Raw genomic sequence first — 22,988 nt, 5'->3', positions numbered from 1 at the left:
AAGGAAACAACTAGCAAAACCTACTCATACAGAAACATCTTAATTCAGTCATTTAAGATCTAGAACGGTAACTGTCCTCGAAGTGGTGTGGAAGTCAGCGGTGCTGTGCTTGGCCACCTGCTGGGTGGAGACAAAGCTCGATCCAAGTTCTCCGCGGTGTTTGACCTACACAGCATATATTGCACAGCCACAGCCACATGAAACTAGCACTTCACATTTTCTTACCAGAATAAATACAGATCTATTTAAAATGTCCTCTTAGCAAGACTGTTAAATGCAAAGAGACTGAACTAGCAAAGAATAAAACATCGCATGTGACAAAACAGACCAAAAAGGACAAAACCCAATAAAGGATCTGGCTTTAATATTCCCAAGGTTTTCTGGAAGAAAATTGGCATATAAACGGCTTCCCATCTCCTCCTTCATTCTCTGCTGCCTTATTTTGCTCATGTCTCCCATGACCCTCCTACATTTTATGTCCTGCTTCTCATACTCCTGTGGATCTTCCTCTGTCTGCCTCCTTCTCTTCTTCAGACCCCTCCACATTGCCTCTTCTGCTTCTGCAACTTCCTTATTCCAACTTTTTCCTTTATATATTCTTTCCTTCCCACCGACTTCATTCAACTGCATTTTTCTGTTTCTTCCCAGCCCTCCTCTAGTCACTTTTAGCCCCTACCACTTAGTCTGAACAGCATCCTTAAAGTACAGGAGATGGAGGCTGTAAATCTCACTTAACTTTTGCCTTCACATTTTATAGAGAAACAGGATGTGCATTAATCAGGTGAACATGAATCTCCAATCCTGTAAATAATTGTAGAGGTGGAAAAGGAGAAAACACTGCATGGCAAACAGCAGAAATAATTCAGTCACAAGGAAGTTTTCAGAAGATTTCTAATTTTAGCATAAAATCATGTCACTTGGCAACACCATTATACTTACAGTTGCCTTTATGTAAGAAGGAGACTTTTTATGCATTTCATAGTGGCAATTTATAATGGAAGTGTGGTTTTACAGTAGGTAAAACTTAAAAATAGTTTTGGAACAGATGAAATTACGTATTTTAGCAAACAAAGCATTTATAAAAGCAATTCATACAGCTAAGCCAGAGCAGCTAATATAAATGTTAAACATAAAAAAATCTATTTGGTGGACAGAGTAAAGTACAATGAAAAAATATTTTATTATGTATAAATCAGACTAAATGGGTTCTCTTTCCTATCCTAGTAATAAGAAGATATCTTCCACATAGGATCAAGATTAAAAAACCAAAACCCAAAAGTTAAACAATGAGCAATGTATGTTTTTCACATACTCCTCCACCGCGTGGCCTGTACTTAACCCACTTCACCTGCAAATAAGCAGATTATGTGGTAAAATTTCATAGATAACATTGACAGAGGGACACTTTAAATATATTTGAGGAACTCATGCACATGAAATAATACAGCTTGGTAAAATGATGGAAAAATTATTTGTAAAGATTTCTTTTTTTTCTATATTCTGTCTTTCGGCTCTAAGGAAAAAGAGTCCAAAATATAATAGGAAATTGAAAAGACAGAGAACTATCCTCATGGCTACCGCTTTGCTTACTGAACAGCTACACATCAAAAGATGGATCACAGCTTAGAGGAATGGAATATGCAACTACTTGCATAACCAAACAAGAGCAGAAATATGTATAGCTGAGATTTTGTAGACAGAACAATACAACTGTCCTAAAAGGAAATTTGCTCAAATAACACCAAGAGCTTTGACTAATCTGGTTCTTATGGACTATAAAATATAATGAAGATGAAAAATAAAAGCAATACAAGATGTAATGAAACTAAGATAGAGAAGCAATAAAACAGAAGTGATAAAAATACTGTTTCTTTATGTTTTATATCCAGGTAAGAAGAAAGCTTAGGATGCACCTGATCCTTCTGCATGAATGAGCAAATCTGAGAAAATTATCATTAGGAAACACTAATTTTTTATTCTGACTCCAACCCTGAGAACAGCACTGTGACATGGATTATTTGGGGCTGTGATTAAGAATTAAGCAAGACAGAAAGAATGGCACTTATGAATAATTACAGTGTGTTGCAAGTCATAAAGCAGAGTTCTTGGATTGTAATATGCTTTTCCAATTTCCAGAGGAGTCATCATTTTTACAACTGTAAATAAGAAAGCTGAAAGACAAGTCATACCAATCATACATGTTTTCCCTAATGTAACAAAAAAGCCACCTATCATTTTCCCAACACAGAAGTTTAATGGAGCTGCTGCAAGAACATTTAACTGAAGTCACCACGATGCTTTTGAAGTCTTTCAGATGTATTATGTGTGCACCAATTTCTGAGCATTAACAACCCTCACGTAACTTTGGAAATAACGCTGTAGCACCAATGCAAAGACTTCAGGATCTTGGGATGATTACACAAAATGCCATTTGTATCTTCTCTGTCGTGTGTCTTATTGATTCTGTATCTTTCTTAATAAGCAGTGTGGTACATTCTCCTCACTCAATAGCTTAATAAGAAGGTCATTTGAGAGAGTTTCTAATTTTGGATTATTCCTCAGAAAAAAAAGCAAAAAAACCCCCACCATAACAGAACTCTTACCCTCCGTGTAGAATCGAAATGTATGAAATGATGTAATAAACTACAGTTAATAACTAACCAAACTCATCTCCTTTGTCTTTAGCAGCTTAATCAGCAATCTGAGAACATCACTGAATCAAAACTCTCATTTTCCTCTGTTCATTCTATCAATCTCAGATAAATACATTATGCCTCCTTCAAAGAAGATTAGAGAAATCTAATCTCTGACCATCTAAGCATATACCAGAAGGTCCTAAAGCCTGTATGAAACAGGCTCAAGAAACCCCAAGCATGGAAATCAAATAAATGCCTATGAGGCACACAGAACAAATAGCTAAGGATCCCTGACGTAAGCAGTAGTCAGAACACATTACTGCGTAGGATGTCTCAAAAATATATATATGCACACTAAAATGCATAAATAGTTCACAGTAATGATGCACAGGATTTCATGCACTAAAAATACAACCAATTCTGAGGCAAAAAGGAGCAGCATTACCTCCATGTGCTGGCTTCTAACTGGCTCACCACTTGCCTGTTGCTAATGATACTGGGGCTGACCGCGGGGTTACAAATGCTCTGCCTCAAAACCATTTGGAAAATACACAGAGGCGGTAGTGGGAAAAGGGACCAAACTGTTGGTATTGCTGGCAAGGCAGAGGGTGGAGACATGCAATGTCTTGAAAAGAAGGAGGAAAGTTTAAATGTAATGATGTGATCTATAATAAGGACTTAAAGTAAAAGATGATGACGAGAGGAGTGGAGAAGACTTACAATGAAAGAAAAGCAAGCTTCAGGTCTTACTAAGTTTGAGTTAAGTTATAGGGGAGATAACCATGAACTTTGGAGGTCTCTACTAAAACATATGAAAAATCAGAGGAAGACGCACTGAAGGCATACAAAACTGATGGCTCATTCTGTTTGGCCCCTACAGAGGAAAAGAATAGCTTTCATAGTTATAAGGAAAGCAAGGACAAAGATACCAAGAACAGAAGTAAGGCACGATATATAATTCAAAACCATTCAGATCTGCTCATCTATTACTCTGTATTTGCCATAGTCAGGATGTAGAGTATTAAAATTTGCAAAAAGAATGAGTTTTATAAAACTTTTAAACTTCAGATAAATTAGTTTCCCTTTTTCTCCTACACCGAAATTGGAACAAAGGCTTCCAGTACTTTTAAAATTTATTCAAACCATCTCATCACACAAATCCGTACGCTCATTATCTCAGGCCAAGGCAGGTAAGCTAGTCTTTAGTCAAGTGCATTAAAGTAGACATTCAGCTCAAAATACCTGCCTCAAATATAACAACAGGGAAGTAACGTAACTCAAAGAGACACTGATGGTCGAATTGCCCCACATGACAAAGTGTGAAATGGACTACAAAGTACAAGGCAAACACACGTTTTTAACGAAGACGGATGCCGGCGTACAGCGCCTATGTAACCGAAGGGCCACACACAGCACAGCCAGGGAGCGATGAAGTGAAGCTGCTTTTTTCTCTCTACACAACAGTGCCACTCGGTGGACGGACAATGGCAGGGAATGGAGACGCCACGCATGGGAAAACCCGCGGGGGTGGGTGGCTGTGCAGCCGGAGGGGAACGCTGCAAGCACAGAAAGAGCCCGCTGCCTCGGCAGCAGCCGTACCTGGGAGGGCAGGGGGATGCTGCGCCGGGCCCGGCAGCCCAGCATCGCTGCCTGCGCCTGCCTCGCCTGGTAAACAAACAGCAACAGCGTTAGAAGGTTTCCCCAACAAATGCAATTCACCGAAGTAAAGAGCTGCAACTTTGGGGTTTTTAGCTGGAAGGCCCGTTGGCTTTGAACGCAAACGACATTGTAAAGGGAGCGCTGTAAGAGCAGGCGAAAAGAAATGGCAAGTTTTAATAATCGGTGCGTTATACGCTGCATTCAGACACGTGCAGAAAAGCACTGTTTTTAAGAGACTGATTTATATCAAAATCTAAACCAAAACAAACAATCAAAACCGTTTTGTTTCTGGTACTTTACACTGACAGTGTCATTCTGCTAGTTTGGGAGCATCATATTCTTAATGTCAATAAAATTTCGTAATTGCCTAAGAATATGTATATTTATATGTTTTTTAAAAAGGAAAAAAAAGCATTTGTTCATCAGTGTTTTATTCCTTTAATTTTTATTCAGTTCTGCTATCAGTAAGGACAACTTCTTTTTCCTTCTGAAAAAGCATACTCATTTTCTAGACACAGTTCATAAATAATTCTAAATATGGAGATCATTTGTTTAGGACATATTCGGTGACTGTGGAAATCCTGTTTGTGTTACAACAAATACCACAGAAGTATCAACTCATAAAAACAAACAGTAGTCTGGAAACTCTTTAAATAGCTGATCACAGTTTTGGCAGAACTTCATCTTCAAACTGGTCCTCTAACGTGTCCTTGTGATAAAGCCACATTCAGATCGAAAGCCTTTTGGGTTTCAGTGTGAAAGGACCTAGAAGGAAAACTGTATCTGGCAGTATCAGGGAAGAAGTGAAAGAGAAATGCTTTTTTTCTGGCAACACACTGCCGTTTGGTAATCAAAGAGTATCCAGTTTCTGAATGCTCAAGAACCCAGTGGAACACAAAGGGCAACAATTCCGCTTTTTTTCCATATTTTTTCATTATCAGTATTTTTGTCTTTGACGACAACGAACTCAACTGACAATCCAATGAACTCAAGATTTGAATTCAACCTTTGTGCCAATGAGTCCTTCATTGTGTAGGATCAAGAGAATATTTTAATCCCTTTTCTATTAGCAGGCTACCTTGCATAAGTAATCAGTAATGATACCCAATCTTCTTCCGTGCTGAGGACAGGCTGAATGGGATTAATATATTATTAGGAGGAACTGAATTTCCAATTAGGTGTCTGGATACTTCGTTCAACTGTGATTTGTAATGTTGAAGACTCATCTGGATTACAGGCTTGCAACTACGTTTTTTTTTAATATTAGTCCGCTGTTCTTCTGTTTACATTATCTAAATTATATGCGTTTTTTCTTGAAGAAATTCAGCAAGTACCAAAACTTCAGAGTGAGAAATAATTACTATCAATTATGTAAACCAACCGTCCCTCATCTAGAGTACAGCACAAGCCACCCCTGGAGGTGGCAGCACGAATGACCTGGCACTGCTGCTGGTTGGTGAGTGGTAACTGTCTAAACAGAGCTGTTAAAGCTGGGATAGAATTATTTTGCCAGTCCTGTAAGATATTTTGTTACCAAGGACTTCTTCACACTTAATAAAAAAGTAGATCAGGCAATTAATTTAATCTCTTCAAACTTACAACCCTCTACATATTAATTTAAATTATCAGCACTGCTTGAGCATTCAAAACCTGAAAGGACTAATACAATATGAGAAAAATGGATGAGTTCTTTTATGACTTCATGCCTGCCAGATTCACAGCACTTTGGTCTGTTATACTATCCAACTGAGCATGTGTGAGTGTTAGATCAACTGGTAGTGCAAATGTCTATCAATTTAAATCCTAAATCCGTGCCTCTGCCTACCTCAGCTAAATAACCAAGCTCCAGGAGGCCAAGGAGAGCTGAAAACACAGTGAAGAACAGGAACATAAGACAATTAGTGACAGCTAGTCAGTTACTTGGAAGCCTTATAGTTACAAACCACGCCAAATAGCTTTTAGATACTCAAAAGCTAGAGCAGAATCCAGAGTTTGAAAAAAGCCACTGCAGAAGGTAAAAAGGCATGTAAAAAGTTCAGCACAAACAGGAGTGGAATGAGAGCTTCTCAGGGTATGGATATATTCTAAAACCTAAATCTTAATGCCTGGGATAGAAGTACCCGCAACTTCTCAGAGCTGTGGGGAGTGCCCTCATTCACTGGGGATGCTGTACAGCACTTTCTTGAGGTGGTGATACTGTCCTTCTGCACAGAACTAAAAAGCCTTATCCTCACTTTTAAGGTGTGATGGAGATGGTGCTGAGTTGTTCACAAAGGTATCTGCATCATGCTCCAAAAGGGTTTTTTTAGCCTGTCTCTGCCACAGTGTCATTGCAAATAGGGATTTTTTTTTTTTTTTGCTAAGCTATTCCTACATTTAAACTTATTTCAGAGAGAATTCACTGGGCAGCCTCTAAAAGACTTTGTATTTCCTTTGCCATTTTGGGTTTCTCTTCAAAAATACAAATTAATTATGGCACTTCCAAATGTAGTTAGTTGCCATCATTTAAAACTTCTATCCAACTACAGGCAACACACTGATAACTGTATAGGTCTGGAACAACAAGCATGGCACTAATATGTAAAATAAAACTCACTGTCATCTCAACTGATTAAAAAAAAGTATATTTACATTTTGTTGCCTTTAAATTACTTCTGCAAGTGTTGTACCAAACAACCATGGATAGACAGAATAGGGTGAGAGGAAGCTGCAGGTACCGAAGCATTGCAGTATGTTTTATTTCCTCTTACCATGAAAATGCTTTGTGCCCTACATCATAAATTTGCATCATTTCTTGATAACTTTACCAACTCTCTGTATTCCTGTTGATACAGAAATATGTGCACAGCTTGTACGGGACAATGACTCAAACTTATAACCATTACTTAGGGTGAGTTGCTAGAAGCAGCAGATACCGTATCACTCTACATACTCCTTGCAAAGAACATACTGCCATAGGCTGTCTGAAGATGAAAAGCAGTAACACACCTTGAGCGTGGCAGAGTATAGGAAACAACTACCAAAGCTAAACTTGTGACTGTTGTTTGAATAAACTGTCCTCAAGAAATATAAAAAAAAGGCTCAAGAAAAAGAAGCAGTATTTACTAAACCAAGAAAGTGCAGAGGACCATCACAAATTATTAAAAGGCAAATACCTGTTATTGTTCAAATAACTTCTCAACTAAGCTCCACACATTCTAAAGGGAATAAGATTTCGTTTATTAAGAATTACTCTGTAATTGATCTAACTTCCTTCACTCGTATTTAGCTAATATTGTTATGCATAGGATTTGTGCCAATAACCTGAAAAAACCTATTTGAAATTAGTCCTACAGTTAAAAATATGTTGCATTTAAAAGACTGAAAAATTAATTGGCTAATGTTTATGGTAACGATGTAGTTTGTTGGTATGTCTGATGTAATTTCTGGTTAATATTTTTTTAAAGGTTCAAAACTTCCTATAGTATTTGTACATTCTTGAGATAACATCTAATTCTGTATTACATTGCAAACGTGCTGTTGTTCTTAGCATGGGCATCCTGCTTAACAAAATTCTGGTTCTTCTGTTCCTCCAAATACGTACCCATTGATATAAAATCAATAAAAGGACTTTCTTCAGTCCTTAAGACGTACAACAAAGCTTCCCTCTGTAACGGCACTGCCACACGTTTCATCTTTACCTTTGCCCAGCTGAACTGGCATGCTTTCGGACTTCATCATCCTCTGCTGCTGTGCCTGGTGGTGGTGGTGGTGCTGGTGGTGGTGGTGGTGGTGCTGGGGGGCTTCCACTGCACTTCTGATGGGCATTGCAGGGGGAGGAAAGCTGCTCCCGCCGGCAGGAGCGCCCACAGCCCCGCCTGAAGCCATAGCCGGAGCAATGAGCTTTCGGCCAAAATTCAGTAAGCTGTTGGAGACTTTGTTAATGTTCAGTGGGGCCGCCTTAGCACTGGCGCTGAAAAAAGAAGAGGAGAAACCATCACATCCTTGCCAACGGTTTGGACAGGCGCAGCTATGCATGCATTGTTCTCCAAAAATGGGGGGAAAAAAATCCAAGATTTGAACATTACAAAGAGGGTGTTTTACTACAGTCGCACTGGAATACACACAGGAACCACAGGGACGGCATGTGGTGCGAGTTTTTCCCAACCAGTAGTGGACAAATTGTTTTGGCCCTTTCTTCCTGAAAAATGCAGACTAATTCCGAACAAAGCAAGTTTGCACCAATTTTCTTAATTTGCCTTTTTAAATGAAAAAAATGAGAGATTGACAAAAAGCAATCCAGGCTCTAAAGCATCAAAAACTTTATAAAACTGACTTTTTGCACTTCTTATTCAAAGACTGCTTTAATATTTACTTCTGCTAGATTAAATTCTCTTAAATGTTTAAAATAACTCAAACTCAAACATTTATTTCAACAAGCAAAACTAACACTAGACTGTATTTTTAGGTTGGCAGAGCAAGATGTCTCTTGCTCTTACTTCACCTTGTGCCCAGCCCAGCCATTTCAAGCCAAGCACTTTTTAACGGGAATCCTGATTTCTAAAGTGATTTTGGCTGAAGAATGGCTTCAGGATATAACACATATACTGGATCATGATCCTTATCATTGTTACTTTTTATTTTTAACTACAGTGGCTATTTAATTCACTTCAGTTATTTGCAACATTAAGAATGAGGAAATTGTCGAACCATTTAATCTGTCTAAAATAAAGAGACAAAGAAGCTTCTAATTCCCAGTAGAAGTGTTCACATAATCCAGGGATCAGCAAAGCCATTCCTATTTGTTCATGCAATATTTTCCTGTTTTATATAATTAATGCTTGAAACACCCTTCACAGAAATATATCACAGTCACAGAGACCTTTCCACTCCTGAGGTTTTACTTTACTGATCTGTACTTCAGTGATATAAATAGCTGACTTCAAAAAAATTTGAAGAAATACATGTAATTAAAAACAATACAATCATTGTACTGGGGAAAAATAGTTTTGCAATGTTTTGGGGGAGTTTAACTAAAAATAAACTACAAATGAATTAATATGGGTGACTTGTAACTTGTGCAGGCACCTGGAAAAGTAATTTTGATTTTGCTTTTCATATAATTTCCCTATTTGTCTCCAGACATGGTTTTTTTAGAATATACAATATAAACGTGCGCACACATATAGAACATATCCAGAAAATAACAACAGCTGAGTTGTTTAGACTCAGAATAGATACGGTTAAAATGAGAGACAGCAGAAGAAAGTATGTGAGCCTGCACATTCACGAGATACAGCCCCAAGCTGTATGGGGCCCTTCTGCCGTATCCTGGTGATGAAGAAAGACAGCATGTAGCATTTTTTAGGAGAAACAGCAGCGCAGAGACTGGGACAAAGTACTGCTTCCAATTTATGGAAGCTGGAAAAGAACGATGGCTGAATAACGACTACACGATGTTTCTGTGTCTCCCCATTTTATTGATTGCTGCCGATATTACAAAATGTTTTTCTGCAGCCACCTGAGAATGACTGACAAAGTCACTACAAAGAGAGTATCTTCAGAACTATAAAATACTCTTGCAGGAATCCCAAATGGTTTCAAAAGCCAACTGAATATGTCTCAATGATTTTAAAGAAGAGGACATGCTAAAATGTTTATTACTATTAAATTTTACTCTGCTACTACCTAGCAGATTCAGTTATTAATCAGTTCCCCAAGGTATTGCAGAGACACTTAGGAAAAAAAAGGGATTTTTTCTATTCCATCACATATATGTGGCATCAGAAGAGTCAGCACAGGGCCTTTTGTTTAATGTCTTCTCCATTCCAGAAAGAAAACGAAGATTGTCGCTTTGAAGGTGGAAGAAGAAATGCCAAATGCTGGCTTAGCAGATATCAATCAGTTATCAACAGTTCGCAATGAATCTAATTACAGCACTGATTTTGGGGGTCATACCAATAATAACTTGGTTGAGATTCAGAAACCAAACTTTAGTATATTTGGCATATTTTTTCCCTCAGTCTACTGAAACTAATCACCAAGATTGAGGTGGTGTATATCACTCACTCACCTGAAACATCACCTTAGAAAGAAGCTTATGGCTTGCACATTGAGTCCTAGGTTTGTGTTGTCTCTAGGTCTAGAGCCTTGACAATCAGTAAAAAAACTCAACTTTGCCCAAAAAATGATATTTACGGGAAGTAAATCTTTCTCCCTGACAGGCTACCCGAGCAACAAAGCCACTGGACGCTTTGAACTAACTGCATCATTGGAATCATGATGGTCCACAGGTGCAGGAGACAAAGCTTGTACAGAGGCTTGTGTATTTGTGTCCACAAGCTTGTTTCCTTCTTGTTTCTTTTTTTCAGCTATATTCTGCTTAATAAAAAGTATCAGTTTTCCTTCTACACTGTTTAATTTGCTGCTTTGACATATATGTAAACCAGGAGAAGTTAGTTTATTTGCATTTTTCAGATGGTTGGAAAGAGACTTTTTGAGAAACTTCACTTTACAGGAACAATAAACACCAAAAATCTTCTCTAAGCTGTTATGTCCAAAATAGGATTTTAAAAAATGCTTTCAACAATAACGTGCAATAATGTTTCATAATTATTTGAGAACTAGAAAGGATAGTTATTGCAGCTCCTAATACCTATGTGTGATTTGGCTCTGCTATGAACTGACACTGCTAATGATCAGCTCAGAACACATACAGATACACAAAAAATAAATAATGATGTTATTTAAATTTCTTGACAACAGGTGGTCTTAATAAAAGTATTCTGAAGTAAAATTTGTTGTGCAATTTCTCTGAATCACAGCTTCAGAAAATGAACACTAGCGAGGTGCTAGATCTCTGGAGGAGGTACGTTAAAACTGAGCTGAAGTTCAGGAAAATAAGAACAATGTATCTATTTCTTACCATTTAAATGTCTGATATATTAACGCAAAGGATGATTACAGCCATTAAACATGGATCAATGTCTACATTTTAGCCATCTAAATGTACCAGACATGCACAACAATTACAAGAAAAATGCTGATTGATTATGTTGTAGAGTTATCAGCAGATGCATTTAAAAGCAAGGCATCAGTTTAAAAATATGAGTATCAAGGAGATGTGAATTCCATCTATGAAGCAAACAATTTTGTTTCATCACAATAAGCATCATTGACCTTGACTGTGAATGGTATATTTTTAAACTAGCAGTAGGAAGATGATTCAATCTCTGCAGTTATTCTGCTAAGATGAAAATGCTTTGTTTTAAGCAAGCCTTATTCAAAGGCATTTCTCTCTTCAGTAAGTAGCCATTATGAGAGATGAGAGAGAAATATATGAATATGATGGATTAAAAAGTTTTATATGTGATAAAATAAGCAATATATATTAGAGATTTGCCAAGATATTTTAAATAGATCATTGAGCCTGTGGAATTAAAGATGAGAAAGACTTGGTAGCTGATCTAATCCATCTCTCTGCTCACTGCAGAAACATTTCCTAATGTTCCATCTTCCAGTTCTCTCTTTAGCCCTATCTTAAACAGATTTACCACATTTGACCTACTCTAAATGTTCCTGTGTTGAGATAAATTTATCCCAGTTATTCCTCTATCTGAACTATTCTAAACAATTTCTCCTCTCCTTTGGTGTGTATCCTGTATATACGTGTGCAATGAATTTATATTCCTACACAGATTTAATGGACATTTGCTTCCTTAGAATTTAGGTTTCCAACAGGTGTCATTCTTGTTTGGGCTTTATGATTTATTTACTTTTTCAAAATCCTTGGAAAGCTTCTTTTGGAATTTTCAAATAACTTATTTTTCAAGTTTAGGCAACTCTTGAGACCATTTTTTTAAAGAATAAACAAGTAAAAACATTAAGAAAATGCAATAGAATGCAGTAATTTTTGTCACTCTTCCTCAAATTCAAAGCCTGTTTTTTAAAAAAAAAAAAGATGCTTTTGCAGTCACTCTACTCAGTTTTAATTTCTGTTCCTTTCTCCATTTTTAAGAGCTTTTTAATCCACTCCACTTAGCTAGCTTTTAATGTAACTGATAGAAACAGAATTTGACAGAGGCGCAAAGGTCTAAAAGCCAGCAAGTTCCTATGAATCAGGAGGCACAGTATATGGCTGGGGCCACGTGCAACCCAAGAAACTGCCTGTGACAGTATAAACTGAAGCAAGGCATTGTGTCTTGCACCAGCTTGCCCCGCAGCCACCAGCAGCCACCACCCACCAGCAATCGGCACCCACTTTGTGGCCACCCAGTCAGGGCACGGGCTCCTCTACACTTGTGACCACCAGATAAAATGGCCTTGACAAGGAATTTAAGCAGTATTGACACAAACTGTTTCTAAAACAAGGGAGGAATGCTGCAAAAAGGTTTAGTAAAAATTACTTCAAATTGGATTTACATTAATTCAATTTAACTTACACAGCTTCTGGTACATGGATACTCCAGATTGCGATTAGATGCGTTATCAGAAGTAGTTCAGTGACAGAACTCACACTGGCAATGTTTTACCCCCTGCTTTTGGTATACACATCATTGTGTATGAACATCCTTAGCATTAAAAAAATGCCAGCGAGCTGACTGCAATGCTGTCTGGAAAACTTGCATTTCTCATGTGATAACAGGCAAGGCAAAGATTCAAAATATATGTCATTAAACAAACACACATGCTTCTAATACTGCTTCTGTAAATCCTGTTTGGGATAAAAGTGACTTCTGAAATATTTTGTTTATGTAAGGTCTTAGTCCAGTGAACGCATATTCAGAAACAGCTTACCGGGTTTTGTTCATCAAGTCTGCTCCACGTGCTTTGTAATAATCTAAATTTTGTTGGAATTGGTGAGTCACTGGTCTTGGATTTCCCTAAAAAAAGAAAAAAAAAATTAAAAAGAATACCTTATTGGAATCTTCTGACATTTAAAGCAGAGACAAGAAGTATGCTCATTAATGAAGATCAGAAATTTAGAAATTTAAAGAGTAATTTCTTTTCCCAGGATCTTGGTTTCTCAAGGCAGTAATGCCAGTTACATAAAAGTGAAGTCTTAAAATACTTAAAATAATACCAAGTGTTACCAGTAAGTCCACTCCACGCTCACATAAATTAGCGTTCTTTCACACAGCGATGAGGCTGTTGGCTGTAGTGGTAACATTTCTAATTAAATCAATAACTCTTGGACAAGTTCAGACATTGATCTGATTTCTTCCTGTAACTCAGGTATAGAATTTTACCACCTCCAAGCTAAAGTGGTATGTTTTTAAAGAAAATGGTAACAGTAAGGAGAAACTATAGCTAACATTTTGAACTGAATGCATCACTAGCAGTGCCTTGGTTAAGCAAAGAATTAAATTTAGGGCGACAACCTGAACACTGCCACTAGATGGCAGACGGAGCCTTTTTTCTCCCCAAATTTCGCCCTACTCAAAACAGAGGCCACAAATAAAGAACTGTTCTCCTGTAATAAAATTTATGTAATTAATATTGAAACCACAAGCCACTTGTTAGTCTCTGCCTCTGCCACAATGAAACTATTTCACTGAAGCACGCTGCCTTCAATAGTTCTGAAATCGTCCTTTTCCGATCTAATAATCCACCAAACATTGATTAAGTGTAGACCACTGTATATCCATAAAGTATCTTGATCAAACAAATGTATGCTGAAGGACATTATTTGAGGGGGGAGAGAAGTAAATATTTTCAAGTAAAAAAATTTGCATACAGATGAAACCAAAATAACAGAGGTACAGAGAGGCCCTTTTAATATATATCTAAATTAGAAGAGAAATATCTTAAAGTAATTCATTTCTAGTGCAAGAGAAAAGAAAATGGTAAACTTCTGTGTAATGATCAGATATATTGTATAAAATAGATCTAAATGCTTTCCAAGTATTTGCTTTAAAGGTTTATTCATTCATAGCCTGTTGCCTTATATTCTGATCTGCCTTCTTAAGTCCTACTAGTAGTAAATACAGTTTTAATGAACTATGCAATGAACTTTCTGAAATAATCGTTCCAGGTGAGAGTACATTATATTTTTGATGGAGTCAATCTTCAGCTGTTTCAGCTTCACGTTGTATTTTTGCCCTCCAGATTTCATTATAGAGCGGAATATCCATAGTCTTATCCTCTCATTTTCCACGTAACTGCAGATAACCCTCCTTCCTTGGAAACCTTATTTTTGGAGGAGGATATAGGAGTTGCATTTTAAAGACCAAAATATTGCATGTGCAGAAAAGAAGAGAAGAAGATTTAAAGAGGTGGTAGATATCAAAGGCCAGGATGATTTCTGGGGTCAAATTTAAGGCTGGAAATTTCCAGATTGTTTCCTGCAGTCAGACTTAATCTTGTATGAAATGTCTCATTTTCTTTCTTTGGAAACATATTAAACATTTTAAAAATATATCCTGTTTGTAATGTTCATTAAAAAATGAAACAACTAAAAGCTATTAGACAAACATTAAAAAAATCCTCATCTGTCCTACCACCCACATTGTAATGGCCGCTCTACGTTTTTCTTCTCCTGTTATAAAAACAATATTTGCATAACTCAACCCATTCATATGGCTTGTAAGTCAGTCCTCATCAACCGACAGCAATAACAATGAATCAGCTTTAGTTACTATTGCTCTAGTTTGGTAATTCAATGCATTTCTATGATAATCAAATCCAAACTGACGTGATGAGGATAACTGATGGTTCTGCGACTACCATGCGAGTAATCAGTGTAACTTTTCTCCCATGACATGAATTAAATAACTTTTTTCTTTATGTGTCTTGATGACCATTTCAACAAGGTGGAAGAGTAAGAGATGGTTAAAATAACAGGCACTTCTAAGTCATAAGACAGCCCTTTGAAAAATTCACGTTACCAGATGCTAGCCAGTTTTGCAATTTGTTTCCAATAACTCAGTATGTATTTAAACTTAGCAAAAACATCGAAATTTCTTTTCCACCACCCAATAAATAAAAGATTATTACACATTGTTTCTGAATTAAAAAAAAAAAAAAGAGGAAAAGATCATGTGGAACAGTATCTTGAAACATATTTATGCAGAAATGACAAGCAATTCAAGACACGAAAGGCTGATCTACTATCTAAGCACTTAAAGCCATTAATAGGAATAACGATCTAACTTGAACATATGAATGAGGCTCAAGCATTACTTTCACAGGGGCCTATTTAAATTCCTATGAGGTTTAAAGGTATCAAAGGAAGAAGCAGTTTAAAGTCCTATTACATGCAGTAAAAAAAAAGCCCTCAGAAAAAATGCTGTTGAAAATACAACATTAGAAATGCAAGACCGTAAATACCAAGGGTTACTGCTGCAACTCCTTTTGTAACACTACAGAGATATTCTTTTGGAAAATTTCATTATTTAAAAAAAAACAACCTGACATATATGTTAGCAGACAAGTATCTGTGAAGTACTACCACAGAAATTTTAAATACTTCTGCAAACTGAAATTCAGACAGCAAAAAATATGGTTTTATAAAGATTATGATCTTTATGTTATTGTGATTCTCCTTTAAATTTTATATTCTTTTTAACCATTTCAGTAAGTTAAATATAAGAAGCAGAAAGGAAAACCTACACAATTACAATGCCTCTTCTTTATGAATTTTAAACTAATTCCCCTCTCTCAGCATCCAATTTGAGCTGTCCCCTATCTTACATTCCATGTATTAGGACTGAAGACTAAACAAATTTATTTACAGCAAAACATAGCTCTGTTGTTTAAAATATTCACAGTGACCGCATTTTTTTCCTACACAGTGCAATTTAGAATGATCCTATCTGTATTTTTAATTACTTAAGCAAGTAAAGTTTTTTCTTTACTTTTTCAATTTATGTAAGTATTTTGACTAGTACCTCAGATAAAATCTTTTTTCTTAAAAGGATAATGTTAAAATGACAGTGAAATCAACCCTTCAAATTAGTAGTTTGTTGAATCCCCCTAAGAAATTGTGTAAGGACATTATACAGACTAACACATTTACGTTTTTCCCCTTCTAAGGAAAGAGAGTGCAGAAATCGGCGAGAAAAGCTGCCTGTGCCAATACTAGAAATCCCTGTTCCCCACACCCATTTTGTAGGAGCAGTCTGCTGGTTTTATAATTCTTCTAATCTTAATTTCTAGCTAGAGAGAGCTTAGTTTCAACTGGTAGAAAATGCCCAGTTTATACTTTTAAAAGAACTATGTATGAAATTCAGATATAGAAGCACACAGGGAAATTACTGTGATTTTGGACTCTGTTTCTTCAAAATGTATTAGCCACAGCCCAAAGGGAAGAGATGCCTTAAAATATTTCAGGTATCTCTGAGGTACTCCTGCCTCTGAGCCCGTCCTTGCCTAAAAGATGCAGCCCCCTCATTTGCCGCTGAAGTTCTAACCCCCGTCCTCCTGCTGCTGTTCCCAGCCACCACCAGACTGACTCACTCCAATTCCCACGGCTGGCAGGAGGTTCTTGGGGGACTTTCTATTTGGCTTTATTCTCCTCCAGGGACACTGGGCCGAGTTAAGTTATACCCCCGCCTGCTCTTTTCCTAGGTGGGGGGCTGAGGCCATGGTCAGAATCACACCGAATGCAGCAGATTCCCTAAACTTACATAAACCGCTGAAAAGCAATTCCCACCAGCTAAGGATTGTGCTCCATATGCTCAAATTCCTTGGTATAACCCTTTTCCTCCCTGGCCTCTGGAGACATATCACATCACATTACCCACGGAGTAGATATGATATAGCAAAGCACGCTTGTGCGTGACAGAAGTCACAGGCAGACTGTTCTACAACACACTAGGAAAACCAGGTTACTGCTGCAACGTAACGTTTCACCATCTGAATACATACTATTTGTAAAAGTTTACACGCAGGTGCAAGTGGTGGAAACTCTACAACACTCTTTTCTTCTTCTTTGTTGAGGTATTTCCTTTCCTCCCTCTTTAGTATTATTAACAGAAAAAAATTCAAATACAATTTTGCGCAAAATCTGAAGGTTCAGAATGAGAGACAACGATGAAAAAAAGATTTTCAATATGTCTGATGAAAAATGGGGCTTATTTTAGCGAACATGCTATTGCCTCAATGCCAAGGGAAAAGCACTCGTCATTAGAGAAATGAATTGCTCAGCTGTTTATAAGCAAAAAGCTCTGGGGGAATTTCTCAAGGCCCAAACCACAAAGCATTGCAGGGTTACACAAACATATGTTGCAGGTGTTTTAGGGTAGACAGGTGGGAAAACCTCAGCTACTGAAAAATACTCCACTTAATAGATTGTATCTGAAACTAGACAACCTAAATGCAACAGAGAAAAACCAAACAGAACAGCAGCAGTGAATTACATATACACACAGCAATAGGCTCACCAAAATAACCATCTCACTAGTACTAAATGGGATTTTTTTAAACTAGTTTTTTTCAATATATTAAACAAGTGCTACCAAACATACATCTTTTTTTCTAAACTAATAATATTTTAAGCCTAAACCAAAGAACAGACTGAACTAAACATATATTAAAAAAGAGAAAGATAATGATGCAGTGTTGCTCTTTTTATTTAAGTATTTCAAAGGAGCCAGTTTGCTCCTTTTTCCCCTTTAGCTGACAGGGAAATATTGGATTTTTTCATAATTCTTGTACATCCTAAAACATTTTTGTATTAAAATGCTATTTTGTTTCCTTTCATTTGTTTCTAATGAAAGTTGGAGGAGCATATGGCCCTATATTCAGTAATGACTGGGAGGTCAGCAAAGGTTTACCTTTTCCTTCTAGATCACCTATGCTTCTTCAATAAAGATGATACAAACATAGCAAAAATTTGGACTGGGAACAGAACTGAAATACAGCAGCTGATCTGTGGATAAGGAATACAGTTTGTTCAGTTTTCCTGTTAGGCACTAATAACTAATAGCCTAGTTGCACAGAGAATTTCACCTTTCCTCTTTTTATTCTTTTGTCAGGTATCCAAGCAGCTGTCTCCACTCCATGACTAAACTTATACAGTATAAGCAATGGCTTAACATTACATAAACATACCACAACATTTGGTATACTGAACAACCAACCCACCCCCAAACTCTAGAGCACCCAAAGCAAATGCCATTCCTCAAAAACCTTCCTTTCACCTTCTAATTTTCCTCCTACCTTCTGCAGAACAAGCAACCTTCTGGAGCACAAAAGGTATTCCATCCACCTACGAACCACTGAGTTAAATACTTACTAAAAAGAAAAAAAACCCAGTGAGACATTAGAGGACATAACGTGCTACTGCCAATTCTAAAGTGGTTCAAGGCCAATAGCAAAATATTATCCAAAACACCGGTTGGTAGTTTGCACCTATCAACCCGATGCATGAAAGTAGCACAACATGAAGAGTATCCTGCACAGAACTAATAAAGAACTTCCTTTAAACACAGGAGTCAGGAGATCTGTGCACTAATACTGGTGTTGGCAAAGGAACACCATAATCCTCAAACTGGGAACAATGCTTCCTGTTTACATTTGTCAGAAAGATGCTGTGGGTCTCAACTGCAGAACTCGTTATTTACAATGCAATAACAACATGAAGAATTATCATATTTAATCATTTCTAAAGAAAATTAGGGAGTGCCTTTTTTTTTCCTGAAACAACAAAAATTCCCAGAAAGAACTGAAAAGGAAAGCAAATTCAGCTAATTGGGTCAAGGCAGGGAGAAACCCCTGAACTCCGATCAAGCTGAAATAAATTATCTCCAGTTTTGTTACGTGACAACCCTCCATTCCCCTGGCAACTAGAAATTTCAGATACCAGGAAGGTATTTTAAAGACCATGCGTTATGGTCTGTTTTTAACTTCATACACACATGCTTTCTCTCACATGGGCATTCTATGACAAGAGATGAAGAACTGAAAAAAATGACAAGTGAGATTTAAAAATGCTTCAGTGACTTGACTGAAAGAAATTTCTAGTTGTATATTTTGGCTTCTTGTCTGAACCGATTGGAAAGCCTTTTTTTTTTTTTCATTTATAATTTTACAGTGTATTACGTTTTAACAGGTAGATCAAATCCTACCAAATCAGCTTTTATCGATATTCCAGACAAAAAGACTCCGACCTGCCAACATTCAAGTTCATAACCTGCATAAAATCCCCATCTTGCATTAACAGAATCGCTTAAGTACCTTTTAAATCTGCCTCTTAATTTAGTCGCCTATTTTTCAGCTGAACCCTTGGTTTTAAGAAGTAAATTAACTAAATAGTGAGGTATAAATCTGACAGTGTTCAGCCCTACCCCGTGACAGATTTATGCTCTGGCATCCTGCAGCCCTGCACGGTTAGGAACAGGAGTTTTACAACATTGTGGAGGAAAGATCCAGGCTTTTGAAGGGAACACACAGCAAGCTTCAGTTTAAACCCCGGAATGCTCCAAATTATGAGATTTAAAATATGACATCTTTATGTACAGAAAAGCTACCACATTATGGTTTTATTGGCACTCGTTTTGGACAACCTGCATAACTCACTGATGGCTTTGTGAGTAATGCAGTTATCCGAAGCTTATACTGATAAAACCCTTATAACCACACTTACAGCATTATATTTTCTCCAGATACATGCTTGTACACAAATCTCACATATCAGGGAAAAACAAGAACATTTTAAGGTGCTATTTGGTTATTTCTGCTACGTGGAAAAGAAACAGATTAATTTATGTTCCGCATGTAATGTGCTACATAAAAGACTTGAAAAAGGTCCCTAGGGGAGTGAAAAAGGCTCTTTCGAAGAGCCCCAAGCACACACCACAGCAAAAGGAGTATGACGTCCAAGACTCTTCCTCTTAAACGCAGAGAGAAGCTAAGGTCCTGGTGCTGCAGGACAAGCAACTCCTTTCATTTTGGGAGTCCAATAATGAGGACACTGCAGAGCCATTTTGAACACTACTGCTTGTTAAAAAGATAAAGGACAAGAGTCCTACCTCACATCTCCAAACCTGATTTTCCATAAAAAGTTACAGTAAAGGATAAAATGTACCATTCCCACTTCTATCTTGAAAGTATTTTGCTCTTTCAGAGAAGCATTCCCCAATACAAATGTACTCAAATAGCTTTGTATACAACAATTAATACATTAATATTTACTATAAAATATGTCAATACACCAGCAGGATATCTACATTTATATCAGAAGAGACTAAACTTAAATTCCATCATAATAGACTGGATATGATTTAGTAGCTAATCTTTCATATATTATTGAAAAGTTATGAATCTATTTTTACATAACTTATAGTTTGTGTTTTGCAAATTTTAGTCAAATAAATAAATTATGATATGGAGAACTTTTGACTAGGTAGAATCAAAGTGCTTTAAGTGTTTTAAGTGCTTCCTTTTGATAAACTACCTTGCAAACCAGAAGTGATTAATGGAATTGTCAGGTTGCACACAAGAAGAACCATAATCACCTCACTCTAACACTGTTAAATGCATTTTATTAGTGTGATTTTATAAATAACATCATTACACTTTAGGAGAGGGTCAGTAGCTTTAGATGACTTTTTAAACAGAAGTAAACCAATCATTTGAAAGAAACAGCCTCAAGAAATTCACAAGCAATAAGTTTTATTGGTAGCTAAAGTAATTAAGAGCTTAAAGTGCTTCAGCTTCTTGCTTTAGCATCAAGTACAATCAGAATTGCTTTTACTTTGCTACTAAGGATATCAACTTGCTCAAAGAGAAAGCACAGTTTAAAGTTTTGGCTTCCAGTAACAACTTTCTTTTCCATCCTGTCTCTGAAGTATTTGCCCTTAACATGACAGAGCTTATGAATTCCCAGTGAATATTATCGGGAGTGCTGATCAGCACAGCAGAATAATTCCTTCCCTATTTCTAAATTTTCCCCAATTGCCCCTCTGGCCTGAACATGATGTTGCTGCATCTCATGCCTTCTCTTCCTGATTAATAGGGAAGACACCTTGATAAAAGGCATAATTATGAAACCTGCAGAGAAGATTCAAAAATGTAAACACTTTTTTTTCTTGTGTTTGCAATTCTTAGTCCAGTTGACAGATCAGCAAGTAGTTGCCTTGACTATTTATTGAATAATGCATATGTTACTTGCGGTCCTATACAACACTATTACATACTTGTTTTAATATTAGTCGAAAGTAGAAACAATGGTTCCTAACTGGCCTTCAGCCATCTCCTCTGAAAGACTCTGCACCTCTCCACCTGCCCAGAAATCACCAGCCTCACCACCAACTCCTTACCACCCTCAAGGCCAGCAGCTCTCCTGCTGGGTCACACAAGACCGGCAATCAGAAAACAACAAAGTCAACTTGCCCTCCTTGCTGGGCTCTGCTCTCACTGCCAGGAGTGGACTGCAGCACCATCTCGCTCGGCCCTACACAGAACTGGGACAAGTCTTTTGTTTCTGCACCATCCTACCAGTGGCACAGCTTTGTCTTAACTATGAGAGGTGTCACTGTTCAGGAAGCTTTGCTTTATTCTGTATTATTTCCCACCATTCTCCTATTCATTTAAATGTAATGGCTGCTTAACTTGCATTGATACAATACTTGTGGGTTCTTAACCAAGTAACTGGCCTGCGCATACAACACTAAAGACAGAGCAACTGCATTGTGGTTGGCAATCTAAGAGATCAGTTCTCTCCTTCGAGTGATGACTACTGTGTTACATATGATACTGAGAAATGAGAAGGACTTTGAAAGATTTCTCATTTGAAAAGTCTTGACTAGATGACTAATCAACCACTTTCCAAGATTTTTTCCTGAAAATATTACTTGCGATGTACAGGACACTTTGAAGAAGATGACTATTTTATGGTGGATCGATTAAATGGTTAACTTATCAGGGGAGATTGCAATGAACTTTGAGAGAGATGAGAAAGTTATTGTACTACGAGTATTGACCACAGAGCCTTTATATATTTTAAAATGCATAGGTGCACTGGGAATGAAGGTTTTGAAACAAATGTACAAAAACGAAGAGGATTTTTAATTCATGGTACACTTACTATTTTTATGTGGTACTATGGCAACATGGTTATTCCAAGTAATTTATCATTAAACTCATAGCTGCCTGTCATACCTTATTCTATTAATGAAACACAATAACTGAATATTTAAAACCATAATTCTTAAAACAAAGCATGGCCTATCTCCTTGGAAAGCAAAAGTTTCTGATTTTAAGAACATGAACATAAACAAAGAACAAATTAATATCATGGCTTTTACATGTAAAATATACGCAATTGTTAGTTGTATAGGCCCACATTAAAAAGCTTAGCATGCAGTGACATAAAAACCATTGATTTATTCAAAGTGAGGTGTTTAGATTACATCTAACCTTACTGTATTTGCAAATGGGGAAGTTAGACCATCAAAATGCTTGGGTTCATTACAAGGAATTGAATGTGGTTGTAAAACCAGAGGTCAATTTGAAGATCCTGACACATTTTTGTTCATAAAAATCTACCTACATTGCATTAAACATCCAAGATCTTAATCTTTCAGAAATTAAGGCAAATAGAAGTTCTCTGTGAATCACTGAAAGTAAATGCACTTATTTTTTGTTTCTTCTAATTTCTTTCCTCCCAGATGAAGAGACATGTACTTAGCTTTTCTGGAAAACCTTGTTTCCTTTATCAGTCATATCCCCTGTCAAGGCAACTCTCCTTTACAGTGTAGGTGACCTTACTTG

The 22,988-nt window shown here is 37.0% G+C and overlaps 1 protein-coding gene across 2 annotated transcripts in view; it reads right to left on the bottom strand.

The window, feature by feature from the left end:
• Window positions 1-22,988, bottom strand: part of TBC1D5 (TBC1 domain family member 5) — a 311,060-nt gene that overhangs the window by 48,566 nt on the left and 239,506 nt on the right. For both annotated transcript variants that reach the window (XM_050891710.1, XM_050891711.1), the window contains exons 17-18: window positions 13,071-13,156; window positions 7,976-8,247 (exon numbers count right to left, since the gene is read on the bottom strand). In XM_050891710.1, coding sequence (XP_050747667.1) covers window positions 7,976-8,247; window positions 13,071-13,156 — 358 coding nt within the window. The remainder of the gene's footprint in view (window positions 1-7,975; window positions 8,248-13,070; window positions 13,157-22,988) is intronic.

Source organism: Gymnogyps californianus, chromosome 2, assembly GCF_018139145.2.
Source record: "Gymnogyps californianus isolate 813 chromosome 2, ASM1813914v2, whole genome shotgun sequence".
Taxonomy (NCBI): Eukaryota; Metazoa; Chordata; class Aves; order Accipitriformes; family Cathartidae; genus Gymnogyps; species Gymnogyps californianus.
This window is presented reverse-complemented; position numbering and strand designations above follow the sequence as displayed.